We start from the raw sequence: 17,779 nt of genomic DNA, 5'->3' as shown, positions 1-17,779 counted from the left end.
TGCACTAGTCACATTTCAAATGTTCAGTATGCACCTGTGTCTACTGGCTACCATATTGGACATCACAGATATAGACGATTCCATCATTATAGGAAGTTCTGTAGGACAGTGCTGCTCAACATATGGTAACTTATTTACCATAGACAACCATCCTTGGAAGGGTAGCAGTCACTTTTAGAGCAGAAGAGAGGAAGGACATCATATATGCAAGGGGAGAAGTTCAGACACAATTGTATCTAGAATTTCACTTAATATCTGCTTGTTCAACAAGTAATTTTAGAATATCTGTTATGTGCTGAAGTGCTGCATGTCCAGTGGTGAGCAAGACAGGCTTGTTCCTGGTGTCCAGGAGCATATATCCTAATGGCAGAGACAACTTTTTACTTGCTCTTCCCACAGAAATGTTGATGGCTGCTTCCAACTTGAGTTCTTTGTGAAATGTTGCCTTATATAGGGATAACACCCAAGCTGTTTAAATAAACAGGAATCCTTGACCATCCCCACCCTGCCTACTGCATTCCCTGTACCACTTGCCCTGCTTTATTTTTCTCTAGTCTGTTATTTTCTTTATTTTTACCACTTAGCATGTTATATATTTATTACTTTGTCTATTGTGTGTCTCTCTTGATTGGGAAAAAGGTTCTAATAGAGTAGGGGTATTGTTTTGTTTGATTCATTGTTCTAACTTCTAGTCCAATATGTAGCTTCAATTTAATAATTTGTGTCCTTATGTGATAGGCCATTAAATCTGACAAATATATAGTAAAATTCATCTGGAAGTAGAAGAAGACAAATCAAAAATATGGATTTTTTTTTTTTCTTGGAAAAGACAATGATGGTCGACTTGGTTGTTTCAGGTTGTGAAACATATTGATTGGGAATCATTTCATTCTGTGGAGTTAGGTTAAAATAGTTTTTAAAAATCCATGGAGTATATTAGAGATTTGGGGAGAGATTTAGGTAGTCAGTAGTGACACACTATAAGACAAACCTCAAGTAACCTAGGAATGCAGCAGGAATTAATATTTAATAAATGTTTTGAGGACAATTGAATATCCATATGGAGAAAAAATAATCAGAATTCATAAATTAGGTCACCTATAGCAGCAAATTGCAGATATTTTAAAGAGTTAAAAACTAGAATAAAAATGTATAGACTATTCTTTTCTTTTTAAGAGGGAGTTTTTTCTTGTTTATATTAAATATTAATAAATAGTAATGAACAAAATAAATAACAGTGCCTGGATGTTGAAAAGTAGTTTACACAATGAAATATAATGAAATATTCTAAATGGAATGAAAAATTACATATGAAATGACAACTGAAAAGAGCTCATAAAAATACGTTACTCATACTAAATGTACAGTCATTAGGTTTTTGGAAAATGGTTTACAGGGCTTGAATTGTTTGTATGACAGAAGATAGAAATGAAATGATTCCACGAAAAGTGGCCAATCTTGTTAACAGCGAGGGAAATAAAAAATAACTTTTAGGTATAATTAAATTGATAAAAATAATTATAATTTACTGGTGTAGCAGTCAGTTATAGTAGGAAACATATGGCACAATTCAAGAAACAAAGGCAGATTTAACAAGAAGGGATAGGAGAGTACTGAGGGGTTTTACCACCTCTAGACCCTGAAGGTACATGAAGCAGGCATTATTACTAGATCCTGGGGAAAGCTTGGAGATGTGGAGGAAGGGCTTCAGTAGCAGCTGTATCCAGAACACAGAAGCCCCTACAAGGAGAGGGAGATGGGGATGGAGGCAGAGGTAGAGTAGGTGCCTCACTTCTTTCTCTTCCACTTTATAATCTCCTGCAAGAGCCTCATATTAGCTGAATACAACCAGAGCCCCAAAGCAAAAGCTATTTGGTGGCAATAAGGGAACATCCTATGTATCTGTGGATAGTTTGCTGACAGTATTGTAAATTTATTATTTTAGAGGATCAGCCCAGCAGTATAAAACTGTCTACATACCCTCATCTGTTGATTCCTCTTTTGGTGAAATATGCCAAAAATATCTGAAAGTAAATACAGTAATTTTGCACAATTCTTTATAATAGCAAAAAAAAAAAAAATCATAAAAGATGAGCAAGAAGGAAATAACTAAGAAGATAAGAAAATGATTTGTAATATTGCTAATGTGTACCTCAACTCATTCCAAAAATGGATTAAAGCATGATGGTGCATTAGAATGATGGAATAAATATAGCCTTTTAAAATAAGTATTTAGATAATGGCAGTACATGAAAGTGTTTTATAGGAAAGAATGTTATGTGAATAATATGTGCAAATGGATTAAAACTTTTAAACTGTATGTATTACACATAAAAATAGAATTTGATATGATATAATTTTATTTGAGCCATGTCCAATCTTTATTGTAAAGAGAAAATAAATAAAAATAAAAGAAAATAAAGAGATGTTCATATGTATGAGGTTCTTTTTCCTGAAAAATTTTAAAAGATTTTCTTAAGTGCTTCCTACATTTCTTGGCTGTCCATGATATAATAAGATGCAAGGTGAAATGTTGTCATTCATAGGGGACAGAAAAAACATCTTGAAAAATTATTTGAATTTCTTGTTTAAATGAACTGAGTAATAGGTTCCACGTAGCTTTGTAAAACACAGACTTTTCGTACCCAGGATTTTGAAAAAAGTCTTGATCCAGAAATAGATTATTTTTATTAATCCACTGACTAAAAAGCAAATTTCTGGGTGGTTTTTTGGCAAGTGTCCAGTTGCAGAAAATGCAGTGTGGTATACTCTAATGACTCTAGAGAGCCCCACATAATTCCTTGAAATGTCGCTGAATGAGGGAGGTCTTTTGTTTTGGTTGTGATGGAATTGGTCTGCTACGTCTTCAACTTTATTATATTTTTAACCTATGTGTCAGAAAGTTTCACTGTAAAGCAAGTGTTAGGAAGATGCTAAAAGAAGTAAATCCTAATTCTTATCTGTCATAGGAAGATCAATTTTATATTAGATCTGGGACCATGTAAATTAAATTAAATTTTAATCCTAGGTTAGATGTTCCAGGAATATAGCCCAACCTAAAGTTAACCTAAAACAAAATAAGAGTCCTTTATCCCTCTTTCATTTAAAAATTTACTAAATTATTCATTCATTTCACAAACGTTTGTTGAACATCTTGTGTGTGCCAGGCACTAAGTTATATGCTAGAACAATAACTAGAAGATTACATAATTTGATGTAATTTATTTCCATTAATTGCACTGTGCCTGCAATTACCCTATGAAATTAGATACACTAAAAATCTTTAAAAACAAAGTCAGGTAGGGGTCAATTAATAGATGAGGAAAAAGCGAACTGCTCAGATGGGAAGTGACTTCGACGCAAAATAAACCCTGTTCTCTTTCTCCCACCTCCATTTGGCAAATGCTGGCATTAGTGTTCCCAGATCCCAAAACAAAAGCCCCGGGACACATGGTTTGAGAAGAGAAATTTTCTCTTTTATGAATTTGTGTGAAAGCTTTTTAAACAATATCAGATTAAGTGACATTGACTTATTCTTTTGGTTAAGCAACCTATTGAAAATTTTAAAAAATTACATAAAAATTTGGATGGTCTAAGAACGTCTGGAACATCTGGCCCCCATATTAGCCACCACAATTTTGTGAAAATTTAAACTTTCTTTCTCTGCTGCAGTTTTTCAGTCTTTTCTCACATTCTCTGCCCACCACTCCCACTTCTTTTTCTTTTTATCTCTATGTTTTCCTGTCTTTTCACCAGCCAACATTTTTTCGTGTGTTTTTAATTAGGTATCTTAGCTTTTGCAATTTGATCATGCTGACGTTGAAATTTACAGCAAAATGCAAAATGACCAATTACTGCCTCATTTCATCAGATGTAAAGATCAGAGCAGGAACCGGGGCTGCTCTTTTCTGGTCTTTCTCCAGCTTCAGCATTGTCTCTTTGGCTGAGTCCACTCTGAGAAGAATGCATGCAAACCTATACTTCCATGCTTCTCAGATAATCCATGGATAAAAACATCGACATTATTGGGAGGGTTTTGACTTATCTTCTCCTACCTATCTGTTTTCCTCTCCAGATGCTTTCTGTGTTTGTGTCCTCCAGTTTGAGTGAGGGTTAGGAGTGAAAATGTCTGGAATTGCTAACTACCCTTAATCACCTTTCTTATACTTAGAATGACTGTTTCATCTTTGGTCACCTTACACTGAGTGGAAAAGTGTTCTCTAGCAAAGCCAAACTTGGAGGCTGAGGGAGAGGTTGGTGTGCAAGAGAAGGGAGAAGCAAATTAGGAAGAAGAGGCTGGGGGGTCTGTGAAAGAATTCTGGTTTCAAGGCTGAAATGACAGGCTAACTTGATGGAGAAGCTACTGAAGAATGATACAATTTTCATGACTTCAGGCTGAAATGCTTCTCTTCTAAACAACTTTAAAAAACAGAAGACATGTTATTGACAACTATTTCAGGACAATTTTTAGGTGGTTCCAATACTGAGTTGTAGTTTAAAAATATGATAAAACATACTGAGTTGTTTTGTTTTTCTCTCCAGGTTTGCAACACAACTACAGACAGGAAACATGCAGACATCTTTTTGGAAAAGTGTGTTACTGAGTCAATAATGAATATTGTGAGCGGCTTCTTTAATTCCCCCTTTTCAGACAATAGTACCAGCCTCCAGGTAAGTCAAACAATTGCAAAGCATTCTGTTGCAAAGAGTTTCTCTTATTTGAGTAGGGGAAATTTTTTCTGCTCAGAAAGTTATTTCCTACTCTTGAAATGTTTGTTCTTCTCTTATATTATTTAGTATTATGCCTCTTTCTGAGTTTACCAAACTTTATTTTAAATAAAGAGACCTCATCTTTAAATTGAATTATTTTTCCTCTTTCTCTAAGCAGACTAAGAGCTTTCGTATCTGTATGTTGATTGTTTGCCAAGTGTTGAAATAACTGCACAGTTAATTCTTCAAATGATAGACATTTTGCCCCTGAAGTTATACTTATCCTAATAGAATTAACAAAGGTTTATATAATAAAACTTTTAATCTGAGTATTTATAATACTAAAAATTTAATCAATTAAACATCCTTAAAAGGAGGAAAAGCTAAATAAATTATGATGTATCTGTAGGATGGTCTATTATATAGCAATTAAAAATCATGTTTTAAAGGAAAAATTGATGACCAAGAAAATAAACATGAAGTAATATTAGGCCACTGAATTCCATTATAGTATCATCCAAATTTGTTTGTGTAAAGAATATATAAACATACATGCATCAAAAAACTCAGGAAGTAAATGTCTTTAAATATTGATACTGTATCTCTGTGTTATAGGATTCTTGATGATTTACATTTCTGTGGTCCACAGATATTCTACAGTGATTGTGTATTACTCTCTAAAATATCATTTCAATTATACTTTCTTTAGGGAAAAATTTTAAACCATTAGATAGAACCACAGGAAATTGTTTCTGTAGTTCAAAATGGTTGTCTCCTCTACTTGCCCATCATATGAAACCAAAACAAACCAACCAACCCAGAAACACCTGCTTATTTGCACATGGGAATAAACCATGGATTATAAAAAATATTCATGTCATTGGCTTCAGGAAATGGCATATTTTTCTGATTTACAATATAATTAAAATGAAAATAATCCATTTTCTATACTGTGTAGCATATTGCCTCTCCTGAAGAGAGTACCTAATGAATGTTTGACGAATGAGATATTTATTAGCTAGCACTGAAACTTGAAAGATTGTATTTTATGTTATTTTGATGAACCTTGCTGATAATGCATAGACACTACATCAGGGCTGTTAATGGTTTAGCATCTCTTTTTGCCTACCTTTTTTCTGGTTTTAGACACATCAGCCAGTTTTTATTCAGCTACTGCAATCTGCCTTCAGAATTTACAATTGCACCTGGCCAAACCCGTCACAGAAAGCCTCGGTAGAATCCTGTATCAGAACTTTGGCTGAAGTGGGTAAGTCATGGTTTGAGTTTTACTTATTTTTACATTTCTGGAAGAAATTAGGTTTTTGGCTAATGGGCACCACAAGCAGCTTCCCAATTTACAACTTAATAAGAAAACAGGTATGTTTTCTGTGAAATTGAAGAGCAGCCATCAGCAAATAATTCCGAATGTTGCATATTCTTTTTGGGAGGAGGACATAATCATTATAATAAAAATCTTAAATTTAATATTATTGCATATGGAACTTTAATATGGCTCAGTCAGATTTTACAGAATTTTAGTTAATTGTTACCTCAGATTTCATTATGGAATTGTCTTGTCTATTAAGTGACCTGACTTAGTAATACCTTCATATGACGTAGGACTTTTTGAGGGTCTTGTAGTTTTCCAATTTTGTTTGAAGTCCATCAGTATTTATTGAGGGCCTATTATATATAGAAGGCTTCAGAAATTACAAATGAAATTGAAGGCAAGGGAATTACAGCTAAAGGGAGGTAAGCAGAGAGAGAGAGAGAGAGAGAGAGAGAGAGAGAGAGAGAAAGTTAATAAGTTAATTGGGGTCATTCCCCCAATGGTGGAGGGGAGAGGAGAAGAAATGCACACTTGGCTGTACTGAACAAAAAAAGGAAGAGCTTGATCATCCTCTCAACTAATGGTGGCTCTGCAGGCATTGGGAACGACAGTTTATAGCATATTTCATTACCAGTCATCATCACTGTTAACATTTACTGAGTACTTATCATGTGCAATGCCAGCAATTTATATGCATTATCTCATTTAGCATTTAGTCCTTAGATAGGTTAATTATTTACATTTTATAGTTAAGAAAACAGAGAGTTTTATAGGTTATGTAATTTGGCCAGGGTTATAGCATACCTCAACAAATATGTGAGAAATGAATAAATGACTTAACTGATGAATGACCATTTAAAATGTTTTTATTCATTTCTTTCTGTTTGCAGTTTGACCTAGGTTCTTTTATATTAACAAAATTTAGTGACAGCCCCAATTTTAATTTCAATACATTGAAAGGCAGTTATAACCCAAGAGGATCAACTGAAAATTAGTAGAACTAATAGACTAATAATACAGTTGACTTAGGTAATTAATTATAAATGAGTATTATACTTAATAGACTTCCTGTATACCACAAAAGAGAACATAATGTGAAAAGGACATCATTATCAATAGCAACAAAAACATTAAACATCTAAGAGTAAACTTAATATGAGAGAATAAAATTTTACTATATTAAAGGGTATAAAAGATTTTAATAAATAGAGAAACAAATAATTTCTTGATTGGAAAATTCCATGGATAAAGATGCCAGTTCTCCTCAAATAAACTAATAACTTTAATGTTTCCACACCTGGAGCCATTCTTTGCACATACCCTCCTCACCTCAGAGCCCACATGAGCTGGGATGCCCCTTGGTGGGCCACACCCCACAAGTATGCTGTCCTTTTGCAGTTTGGCCTCTGCTACCCTCCTATGGAGGGACGTCATCCTCATCTCCGGTCTTAGTCTGTTTTGTGCTTACTGTGTTTTGTGCTGCTATAACAGAGTGCCTGAGACTGAGCAATTTATCAAGAATAGAGATTTATTTCTTATAGTTCTGGAGGCTGGGAAGTCCAGAATGGAGAGGCTTGCGTCTGGTGAGGGCCTTCTTGCTGCATCGTCCCATGGGGAAGGCAGAAGGTGGAAGGCAAGAGAGGAAAAGAGAGAGAGAGTAAAAGGAAGGGGGTTAAACTCACATTTTTATTAGAAACCCACCCCTGGGATAATTAACCCACTCATAACAGCATCAATTCATTCACAAGGGCTCTGCCCTCTTAAAAGTCCCACCTCTCACTTCTGTTGTATTGAGGATTAAGTTTCTAACACACGAACTTCGAGGGACACAATCAAAACATAGCACCTCCCTTGGGCTGGTGCTAGGTCAGGCTGCTGCTCTGCAGGGGATCTTCTTCACCTGGCTTGGCCTCTACCTCTCTATCCTGGGCCACTCCTTTGCATGGATACACTCCTTGCCTGTAATCCCCAACCCAGGCTGCTCCTCGCGTGGACACCCTCCTCACCCCACTTGAGTACTGATTTTCTGCAGGCAGTCCTGCTACATAGACCTTCCACTCCCTTTTGGGCCTCCACATTCTGGAGCGCCATGGCTCCTTTGCACATCTTACCCAGCACGGACACTTACTGTGCTGCGCTCCTTCTAAAGATTTTAGAACTGAATGGTGTGGGAGGGGAAATGAAGAGGTACAAGAAGAGGAAGCGGTCACAATTGTATCGTATCAAGAATAAAGAAGGACACATAAAAGTAAAGAAGGAGAAATAAAGAAAGAGAACCTAATTTTTATTTTAAAAGGATACACAGAGGAAAGTGTTCAGAGAGATAAATGAAATTTTAACATTGATTATCTCTGAGTGGTGGATGGACGATGTGTGGATCTGGTTTCTTCTTCACACTTTTATGTAATTTCTGATATTACTTTCAAGTTATAATGAAACAGCAGTAAATGTATTTTTATTTGGGTCAAATCAGTTAGGAAACACATTAACCATTAAAAGATAAAATCCAAAGGAAAAGCAAAGAAACATGATGGTGCTAATTTTTACATAGGAATACACTGTCTTAGCTGCGAAGTATTTTTCTGTATTTCACATATTAAGGCAGTCTCTCCTCTTTTTCCTTCTTTCTCTCTCCTCACTCCTCTTGTTCCTCCTCCTCCACTCCTCAAATTTAGCAAACGCAAGGCGGGGAAATGCCAGTTGGCCCTACACAGGGCATAGCGGGCATGTTGTTGATCATATGTACACATTGAGAGAAAAAACGTGGAGCCACAAGTGAAATTCCATATTGTGACTGCTTTCTGAATTCTGCCTTCAGTGATATGCATTGTGCAATCCAATCAGTTCATGCATAGAATTGCAGATTTGGGGGCTTAATATAGTTACTGAAACTATATTAGTCTAAATACATCTTTTATTTCTAAGTAATAAGATTTCATTTCCTACCATTTCCATAGTGGCCAAAATATTATAATTTAAGAGGAAATTTTAGTTTCTTTTTGCATGCTATAAAGACATGTGTGATAAGTCTAAAAATAATTATATGGAAATGTATAATCCAGATACGTGAAGAGTGAGGTTTCTGTGTCAATCTCAGTTTTCTCTTGGTGAGAAGGCATGCCTTCTTCATTTTGCTTGTTGGTCCCTTTCATCTGAACAGTTAAAGCTCTGGAAATTCTATCCCCAGTCTTCCTCTGCATTCGTTCCTCCCCTCCCCTTCCCCCCATTGTGGCCTCATTAACCCTTCATTACTTTCTTCTTGGATCACTGCAAGAAATTAATATTATCTCCTTCTGTCTTCCCTTATTTAAATAAGCCTGATACCAGAGTAGTCTTTCTGAAGTGAAATTATTTCTTTTGGTTTAAAAAATCAACACTACGTCCTCAACCTTCAGCAACATCCCTTTACCTAACACTCTAAGGCTAGATTCCTCACTGTTACATCTAGGATGCCCCCACATGGGTGAGGGAGAAAGCCCTCACACTAGCTTTCTCCAGTTCCCACCACTGCCACTCCTCAGCATCTTTCCCATTACTCAACTTTTTTTTCTGTTCAAATTCCTCCATAACCATCCTTGGCTCCTACATCCAAATCTGAACTCTCCCCCATTGGTCCACGTATACCTTCCTTAGAGTCTGTGATATGGTTTAGATGTTTGTCCCCTCCAAATCTCATGTGGAAATGGGATTCCACTGTTGGAGGTGGGGTCTGGTGGGAGGTGATTGGATCATGGGGGCAGATCTCTCATGAATGGTTTAGCGCCATCCCCTTGGTGATAAGTGAGTTCTTACTTCGTGAGTTCCCGTGAGATCTAGTTGTTCATAAGTCTGGGACTTGCCCCCACTCCTTGCTCCTGCCGTTGCCATGTGACCCCATCTGCTCTCCCTGTGCCTTCCACCAAGAGTGGAAGCTTCCTGAGGCCTCACCAGAAGCTGGACAGGTGCAGAGGCCGTGTTTGTATGGCCCGCAGAATGATGAGCCAGTTAAAACTCTTTTCTTTATCAATTATCCAGCACCAAGTATTTCTGTTTAGTAACACAAGAACAGCCTGATACAGTCTCATTTCATTCTAACTTACATCATCACAGGCACTGTTCTTGTCTCCCATATTAGATTTTGACGGGCAACTATAAAGTAGCTGTCAAAAAGAAATTAATAGAAAGTTGTTACCTAGGATGAAGGTGAAAAGCAGATTCTGCTTAATGATGATTAGACTGTATGTTTTTTGGTGATTGTTGGATGCTGGTCATAGAAACAGAGAACCAAAGTCGAACACATTCAGAAGTGAACCCTCACAGTTGTCAAGGGATCTAAAATCACCTCACTTTAGTGTTTGAAAACATTTGAAATATTTAGACAAAGAAACGAAATCTGAGGAGGAACACAATAATTATTTTTAAACTTTTGAAGGTTAGAATGGGCTGTTTTTTTGTTTTTTTTTTTTTTAAACAGGTTCCCAAAGACAGAATTATAGCCCATATATGGCAGCTGCAAGAGGCAGATTTCTGTGCTACTTGAAAAAGAACTCTTTTGCAGTTAGTACTCTTTTAAAACCTTAGGTGTCACAATGGATTCTGCCCTTTTGTTTACTCTCATTAAACACAGCAGCAAATTCTGTCAGACCCATTTCCAGAATCTCTCTTTTTCTTTCTTTTGTGTCAGCCTTGCCCAAATCCACCATCATCGGACATGGATAACAGAAGAGTGTCCTTACTAAATGTGCCACTGCGATCCATTGCGTGCACAGTTGTTAGAGGATCTTAACATGTAAACCAGAGCATGTCACTCATCCACTGACAACTCCCCATTGCACTTACAAAAGCTCTTCCTCATCTGAGCTGCATCTAGTCTGATCTTTTCCCATCACCCTCCATCTCCTCCAACTCTGCTCCAACCACACTGACCTTCTTTCTGAATCTCTCATCTGCTTCAGGCATTTCCTCACCTGAGGACATTTGCATATGCCATTCCCTCTGTTTGGATCCTCTTCCTGGAGATTGTCACTTGCTGGTTTCTTCCCATCAGTCAGATCTCAGCTCAAAATATAAGTGCTCGGTGAAGTATTCCTGAACACCCGCGCCCCCATGCAGTGTCTCAGCTTCTTCCTGCTCCTTATCATCTTAGACCATTTCATTTTCCTCTTAGCTCTTGTCCCTATTTGAAAGCAGCTTGTTTGTTTGTTTATTGCTTCTTTGTTGTCTGCCCCACCCCTCTTTAGAATGTAAGCTATAAAAAGAGGGACTTTCCTTTCTTCACCACTGGAGCCTGAAAGTGTTTGTTCTTGACTAAGCAGATTAATAAGTGTTTGTTGACTGACAGTAATCCATAGGCTAGGTGTTTCACAGATAGTGAAAGGTTAAGTAACTTGTCCAATTAATAAGTATTTGAGTTGGGTTTGAAATCCAAGTTTCAGCCAGGGACAATAGCTCATGCCTACAATCCCAGCACTTTGGGAGGCCAAAGTGGGAGGACGGTTTGAGGCCAGGAGTTTGAGACCAGCCTGGGTAACATAGTGAGACCCTGTCTCTACAAAACAAAAACAAAAACAAAATTAGCCGGGCATGATGGTGCACACTTGTAGTCCTAGCTACTTAGGAGCTTAAGTGGGAGATCTTTTCTGCCCAGGAGTTCCTGGCTTCAGTGAGCTATGTTCCCACCACTACACTCCAGCCTGGGTGACAGAGCCAGACCCTGTTTCTAAAATAAATAAATAAATAAATAAAATCCAGGTTTCTTTGAGTATGAAGTTTATGCTTTATCATGTTGCCCTGAGAGTCCTATCTTAGGAAGTCCTAACATATAAACTAGAACGATGGACATTTGGCTTACTGGAGTCAAAAGACAAAATTACCACAAATTTAATTTGAAGATCTAATTGCCTTTTATCTGCCACTATTACCATGTCAACCCTGTTTCTACTACACTCATTAATACTTTCAACATGAAACTAGAAATTTAGATTAAGTCAGACCAAGAACCTTGAAAGCCCTAAGTAAGGAAAACATACTTAATTTATGTTAACTAAAAGTAAGGACTGCAAGATCTTATCTTACATCAGTTGAACGCAAATCAATCACTTTAATTGAGCTAACTCCTTCCTAGATTGGTGGGATCCAACCCCACGAAAATTTAGCCATCAGCGAAATAGCCTAGTCAACTGGCTTCAGTCTACTTAACGATTCCATTCTAGAATAAAGCAGCACCTCAGTTGCTTTTTAGGCAGAAAAGGGCTGAAGAAAGTAGAAACATGGAACAAGAAGCAAATTGGCCTTTACAAAGTTCCCTTCCTTAAAGGGTTAAAATATCGTGCCAAACTAGGCCCCTTTCAACTGATTGCCATGCATCTCCTGTTTTCTTGGATAAGCAGCCCATTTCAGAGTTCTGTTTGATTATGTGACACTTAGCATGAATGACTCCATTCTGGCCTGGTCTGCTGGGGCCTAGTGCAGGAGCTAGACCAAAACAATGGCCTCCCATAAACTTTGTTGGGTGGGGATCTGTCTGACATTTTACAACTCAGTTGCAAAATTATTTTTGTGTTTCAGCAATTCTTTAAAAACACATAGAGGCACTAAAGTTTAGCAGAATTCAAATATGCAAGAATTTTTAATATTAAAGAGAACAAGGGATGTGCATATTTAAAATGCAACAAAGTCAAGAGAGTACTTTGTTTACAAGACAGATTTTCAGTGCATTTACAAGTTGGTAAACACATTGCTGTCAATGTAAAGATCAATTATAGTCATATTTACATAACATTTTATGATTTGTAAATTGCTCTCAAGTACAGTAGCTCAACTCATCTAGCATCAAAAATACTTCGTTCTCTTTCTTATTTGTACATGGAATACAAAAGGTAGTAAAAATCAGCAAAAGCACTCTCTAAGTCAGTGTTTGCCTTGCTGAGAGCAGCAAGCATTTACTGAGTGTTGGAAAATCTAGTAAAATCCATGATGCGGACATAATTCTTAGCTCCATTTTATAGATGGGGAAATGACATTATCAGGGTTTAGCAGCTTTCTGAAGGTCACACAGGTAGGCAGGGCGTGAGCCAGGATCTGAATCCCTTCTGCACTGACACGCTAGTAGGCATTAACCTCTGCTATCACAAATCTCTGCTCTGCTGTCACAAATCAGTGTAAGCAGATGCATTACCTGTTTTATACCATTAAGATATGCATTATGGATCAAGGTGGTAATTTAAGCTATACATGAAACAAATATATAGAATTTTCAAATAAAGTAAAAAGAAGGTGAGGAGCTAGTGAACTGAGTTATAAGGGTTTTGGGGAAGCCCTTTATAGAAAAAGAATACTTCCTATCATCTATTGCTTTTTCTCCTTTCCCTGGATTGCTCCAGAAGTTTGCTGTAACTTTATCTGTTGCCATTAATGTTTTGAGGCAATGATCCTTTGTGAGTTTACTATGTCATGTCAAATTTTTCTGATAAAACTTCAGAAGTTTTTAAAACTGAAACTGTGATCATTTGTGAATATATCATGTATATCGTGTCAGATTTTTCTGATAAAACGTTTTAAACTTTTAAAGGCTAAAGTGCTTTTGAATGTCTTTTTATATGTAGAAATTACTCATATTTACCTCCATTGCTACACTGTCTTCTAAGATGTAGGACTTGAAATTGATAAGATACAAGCTTTTAAGTGATCATAAATGCAACTTCCCCAGCAAAGTCATTACATGCAGGGGGGCTAACTGGAATGTAAGGTATAAACATCTTTATCATCCTCTGCCCTCAATGAGCTAAATTAAGGGTGATGGTGGGAGCAAGTAAGGATAGAGAACTCTGCAGTAAATGCACACCATGGTATTCACAGAAATTTGAGAAATGTTCAGGCCATTAAGGCTATGTGAATTTTTTTAATGCACTTGGTCAAATGCTGTTCCTCAGTTTATTCATTTATTTAAAGTAAAATAGCACATGGTAGAAATATAGAACTTTGAGAAAAAGCATCCAAGAATTACTTCCATATTATTGCACTTAAAAAGGAATTTTGTTCCATGTGTTTCATAATCTTCAAATGATTTGGGGGGATTAATGCTGGGTACTTTGTTGGCAACATAATCTATTTTCCAAGTGGAAATTCTGTAAAATATCTTTTACAAATGGTTTGAATAGTAAACATCAATTTTCAAGCCAACTGGTCCCGAAAGATTTGTACATGTAGAAAATGTTAACCCTTTAAGAAGAGAGATTAAGTCTCTATTAAATAAACATACCTATTTTAATCTATCTAAGGTATTGTGGTTGATTTCAGAAAGAGCTTGACATCATACACCCCAGTGATCACAGTTTTTAAAAACTCCAATACTACTTAAAAAAATTAAATCTGAGTAAGTTATAAAATAGGATAATATCATACAGTTTTTCACATATTTATTAACTCAACTGATTTATAGCGATTCCTCATTATCTGAAAGGCATTATTCTAGTTTTGGAGGAAATGCAATGTGTCAAACCACATTTTCTACCCTCGATTAATTTCCAGTATATTAGGGGTAGACATAACATGTACAGAAGTAATGAAGCAGAATAAAACTAAGTACCCTACCTGTTATAAAATTCTAAAGCCTGATCTTGTCTACAGCACAGTAGGCACTCAATGTATATTTATCACATGAATAAAATAAATGAATACAAATAAATGAATGAGTATCTAATTCTTCTCTTTGGCTGCATAACATCCCATTGCATGACTATTAAAATAGATTTAACCTCACTATTGAATATTTATGTTGTTTTCAATCATTTTGCACATGTGAATAAGGTAAATACCTAGGAGTGGAATTTCTGGGTTATTTCACTTTTGACAGATGCTGCCCTCTGTAGAGATTGTTCAGTTTACACTCCACCAGCAATGTAGGAGAATATCTTTCTTCTTGATAATGCAGTGTGTTAGATTTTTGCCAATCTTGTAAGTAAAAATATTTTTATAGTTTTAATGTGTACTTCTCTTTTTTATGAGTGAGGGAAAAAAACATTATATGATTGATATTTCCTTTTCTGTGAGCTGTCACTTCTTGTGCTTTCCTTATTTATCCTAATGGGTTTTTTCTTAATAATTTGTATAACCATTTAGATATTAAGAAAATGATCTCTTTGCCTATAAGTAACAATTTTTTTTCTCTTTTCTGATTTTTTTTTTTTTTTTTTTTTGAGAGAGAGTCTTACTCCATCGCCCAGGGTAGAGTGCAGTGGCACAATCATGGCTGGCTACAGCCTCAACCCCCGTGGGCTCAAGTGACCCTCCCATCTCAGCCTCCTGAGTGGCTGGGACTACAGGCAGGTGCTGCCACACCTGGCTAATTTTTGTATTTTGTTATAAAGAGTTTTTGCCATGTTACCCAGGCTGGTCTCAAATTTCTGGGCTCAATCAGTCCACCCGCCTTGACCTCCCAAATTGTTGGGATTACAGGTGTGAACCACTGTGCCCACCAATTTTTTTTTTTCTTGCCATTTGTCATTTGAACTTTTAGTTATTTTTTGGCATGCAATATTTTAAAATTTTCTTTTAGGCTTTTTAGGTTTTCTTTCATCTTCGGAATAACCCTTATCAGTCTAAGATGTTTTTTGAATTCTCATGGAGAATTTTCATAGTTTTGTTTTGTCTGTGTTTTGGGAGTTGCTGTTCAAAATTGTGAGCTATCTGGGATACATTTAGTTATAAGGTATATGGAATCAACTTTATTTTTTCCAGATGACTAGTCAAGTGTGCCAATACTAGTTCTTCAATAACCCATAAAAATTACATGCATTATTCAATGTAAGGATTAATTGAGGATTCACCCGCTATAATTTGAGTGCCAAACAGGAAAGATGCGTTTAATATATTTAATGTTCTTCCTGTTTATGTACACTAGTGCTTCAGTACAGATTTATTTTGGGTCCTTTGACATGATACAGGAAATGTGCCATTCTCTGCCCCTGCCATTCCACTCTCCTGTGTTCCACCTGGGCTGTACAGTAGAGCTTGACAACCAACCAGGTTTTCTAATTAGTGCTTACACTTTCCATTGCCTTTCCCCCCTACCTGTCAGTGTATCTAGCTAAGCATTTTTCTCCATGGCACCTATCACTGCATTGTATGTATTCTCAGAGATTTTGGTCTGGCAGATACCATCAGTAATTCCATCTAATTAAAACATTTTTACATAATAAGCAATATTTAATAATAATTAGAAATAGATTTTGCTTACATCTTAAAATCACTGCAAAGACTTGTCATATCCAGAGAATTTCCTAGATTTATAAACCTAATTAGACAGTTGCCTAATAATAAAAAAAATTGTGGATAAAGATAGCTCATTTTAGAGGACTGGTTATCTCTAGGCAGAGCTCTACAAAAGATAAATGCATTGATAACAACCCATTCTCTCTCTTATTAGTTATTTAAGGGATCCATATACTTACTTGCTGACAGTGTATCCTTAAGGTGTATCTCAATTGCATTCCAACTTAAAAGTGAAATAGGAACAAGTATTTTAAAAAATATTTTAAACTTTAAAGTGACCCTTTGTGTTAAAGTACATAGTTGGAGTTAATGCTATAGGCCAGAAGAATGGCTAACTGTAGTAAATGTGTTAGCTTTTCCTTATTGAGAGACAGATGGGGCAGAGAATAACTGCTAATCCCAAGAATACATTCTAGTTCACATTTTGACACACTATGTGTATGTGTATGTGTATGTGTGTGTGTGTATATATATACAGGCTATATATATACATATACACATATATACATATATACAAATATATATATACACATATATACACACACACACCAGAATATATATAGAGAGACAGCATATATATATATATATATATATAGCATATATATGTGTATATATACATGCTGGCTATAGAGGAATGTGTTCCATCAGCAGTTTACAAGAGATTCTGGTGGTGGATGAGATTTCCCTGAAGTCACTAATAAAAAGGCTGCATTGTTAATAACAGAGGTGCTGCCATTGAACTAAATTTTCACTGGCGTCATTAGAAAAATATTCATTGAGCGCTTCTTTGTGTAAGTCATCTTCATAGCAACAACACTTATTTGATGGTCAATTTCACCTAATGTACCTGATTCCTGAAGGGCAGATAAATCCCAGTCTCCTCCCCAATTTGTTTAAATGTCAGTGGAAACTTGTTTTGTAACATGTTTTGAGAAACACTGAAGTTTATAATTTTTGTTATTTTTGTTGCTTAGAAAATAACATAGAAGTAGTATTGTCTTCTGTTTGATTTTTGAATGTTTAGAGCAAACCCAGTTTATGTGTGAAGCAGCCAGAAAAGGATGAAAATCTTGCCAGGATTTGATCATGGTGCAGGATTAAGTATTTATAAAACTATGTGCTGCTTGGCAGAGTTGAGGCCGTCTGTCCTTCAGATGAGACAGAAGTGCAATTGCATTGCTGTGTGTGAAGGACATAAACAGAGATATTGCATGCTTGGGAAAGAGAAACTTATCATGAATATTAGGAAAACATTTACTAGGGAAATTTAAGCAGTGGTGAAATTGATTGTTTAAGGTTGCCTTGTAGCTGTTACTATTTCTATAAAACTGCAGCGTGGGGTTTGTCTGAGTTGAGTCAGTGTTTTGGGGTTGACGATTGAGTTGATCGTTTTTGCTTAGCAGACAGAGCATGACTTAAGCATGGTAAGCATGTAAACCCTTCACTTGGTTTATGCATTGTCATTTATATGCTCAGTTGGCTTAATAA

General features: G+C 36.2%; 1 protein-coding gene across 3 annotated transcripts in view; it reads left to right on the top strand.

The window, feature by feature from the left end:
• The window catches only part of ITPR2 (inositol 1,4,5-trisphosphate receptor type 2), a 491,137-nt gene that overhangs the window by 241,555 nt on the left and 231,803 nt on the right, over positions 1-17,779 (top strand). For all 3 annotated transcript variants that reach the window (XM_009180421.4, XM_021923257.2, XM_009180422.4), the window contains 2 exons: positions 4,543-4,671; positions 5,857-5,977. In XM_009180421.4, coding sequence (XP_009178685.1) covers positions 4,543-4,671; positions 5,857-5,977 — 250 coding nt within the window. The remainder of the gene's footprint in view (positions 1-4,542; positions 4,672-5,856; positions 5,978-17,779) is intronic.

This window comes from Papio anubis, chromosome 9 (assembly GCF_008728515.1).
Source record: "Papio anubis isolate 15944 chromosome 9, Panubis1.0, whole genome shotgun sequence".
Classification (NCBI taxonomy): domain Eukaryota; kingdom Metazoa; phylum Chordata; class Mammalia; order Primates; family Cercopithecidae; genus Papio; species Papio anubis.
This window is presented reverse-complemented; position numbering and strand designations above follow the sequence as displayed.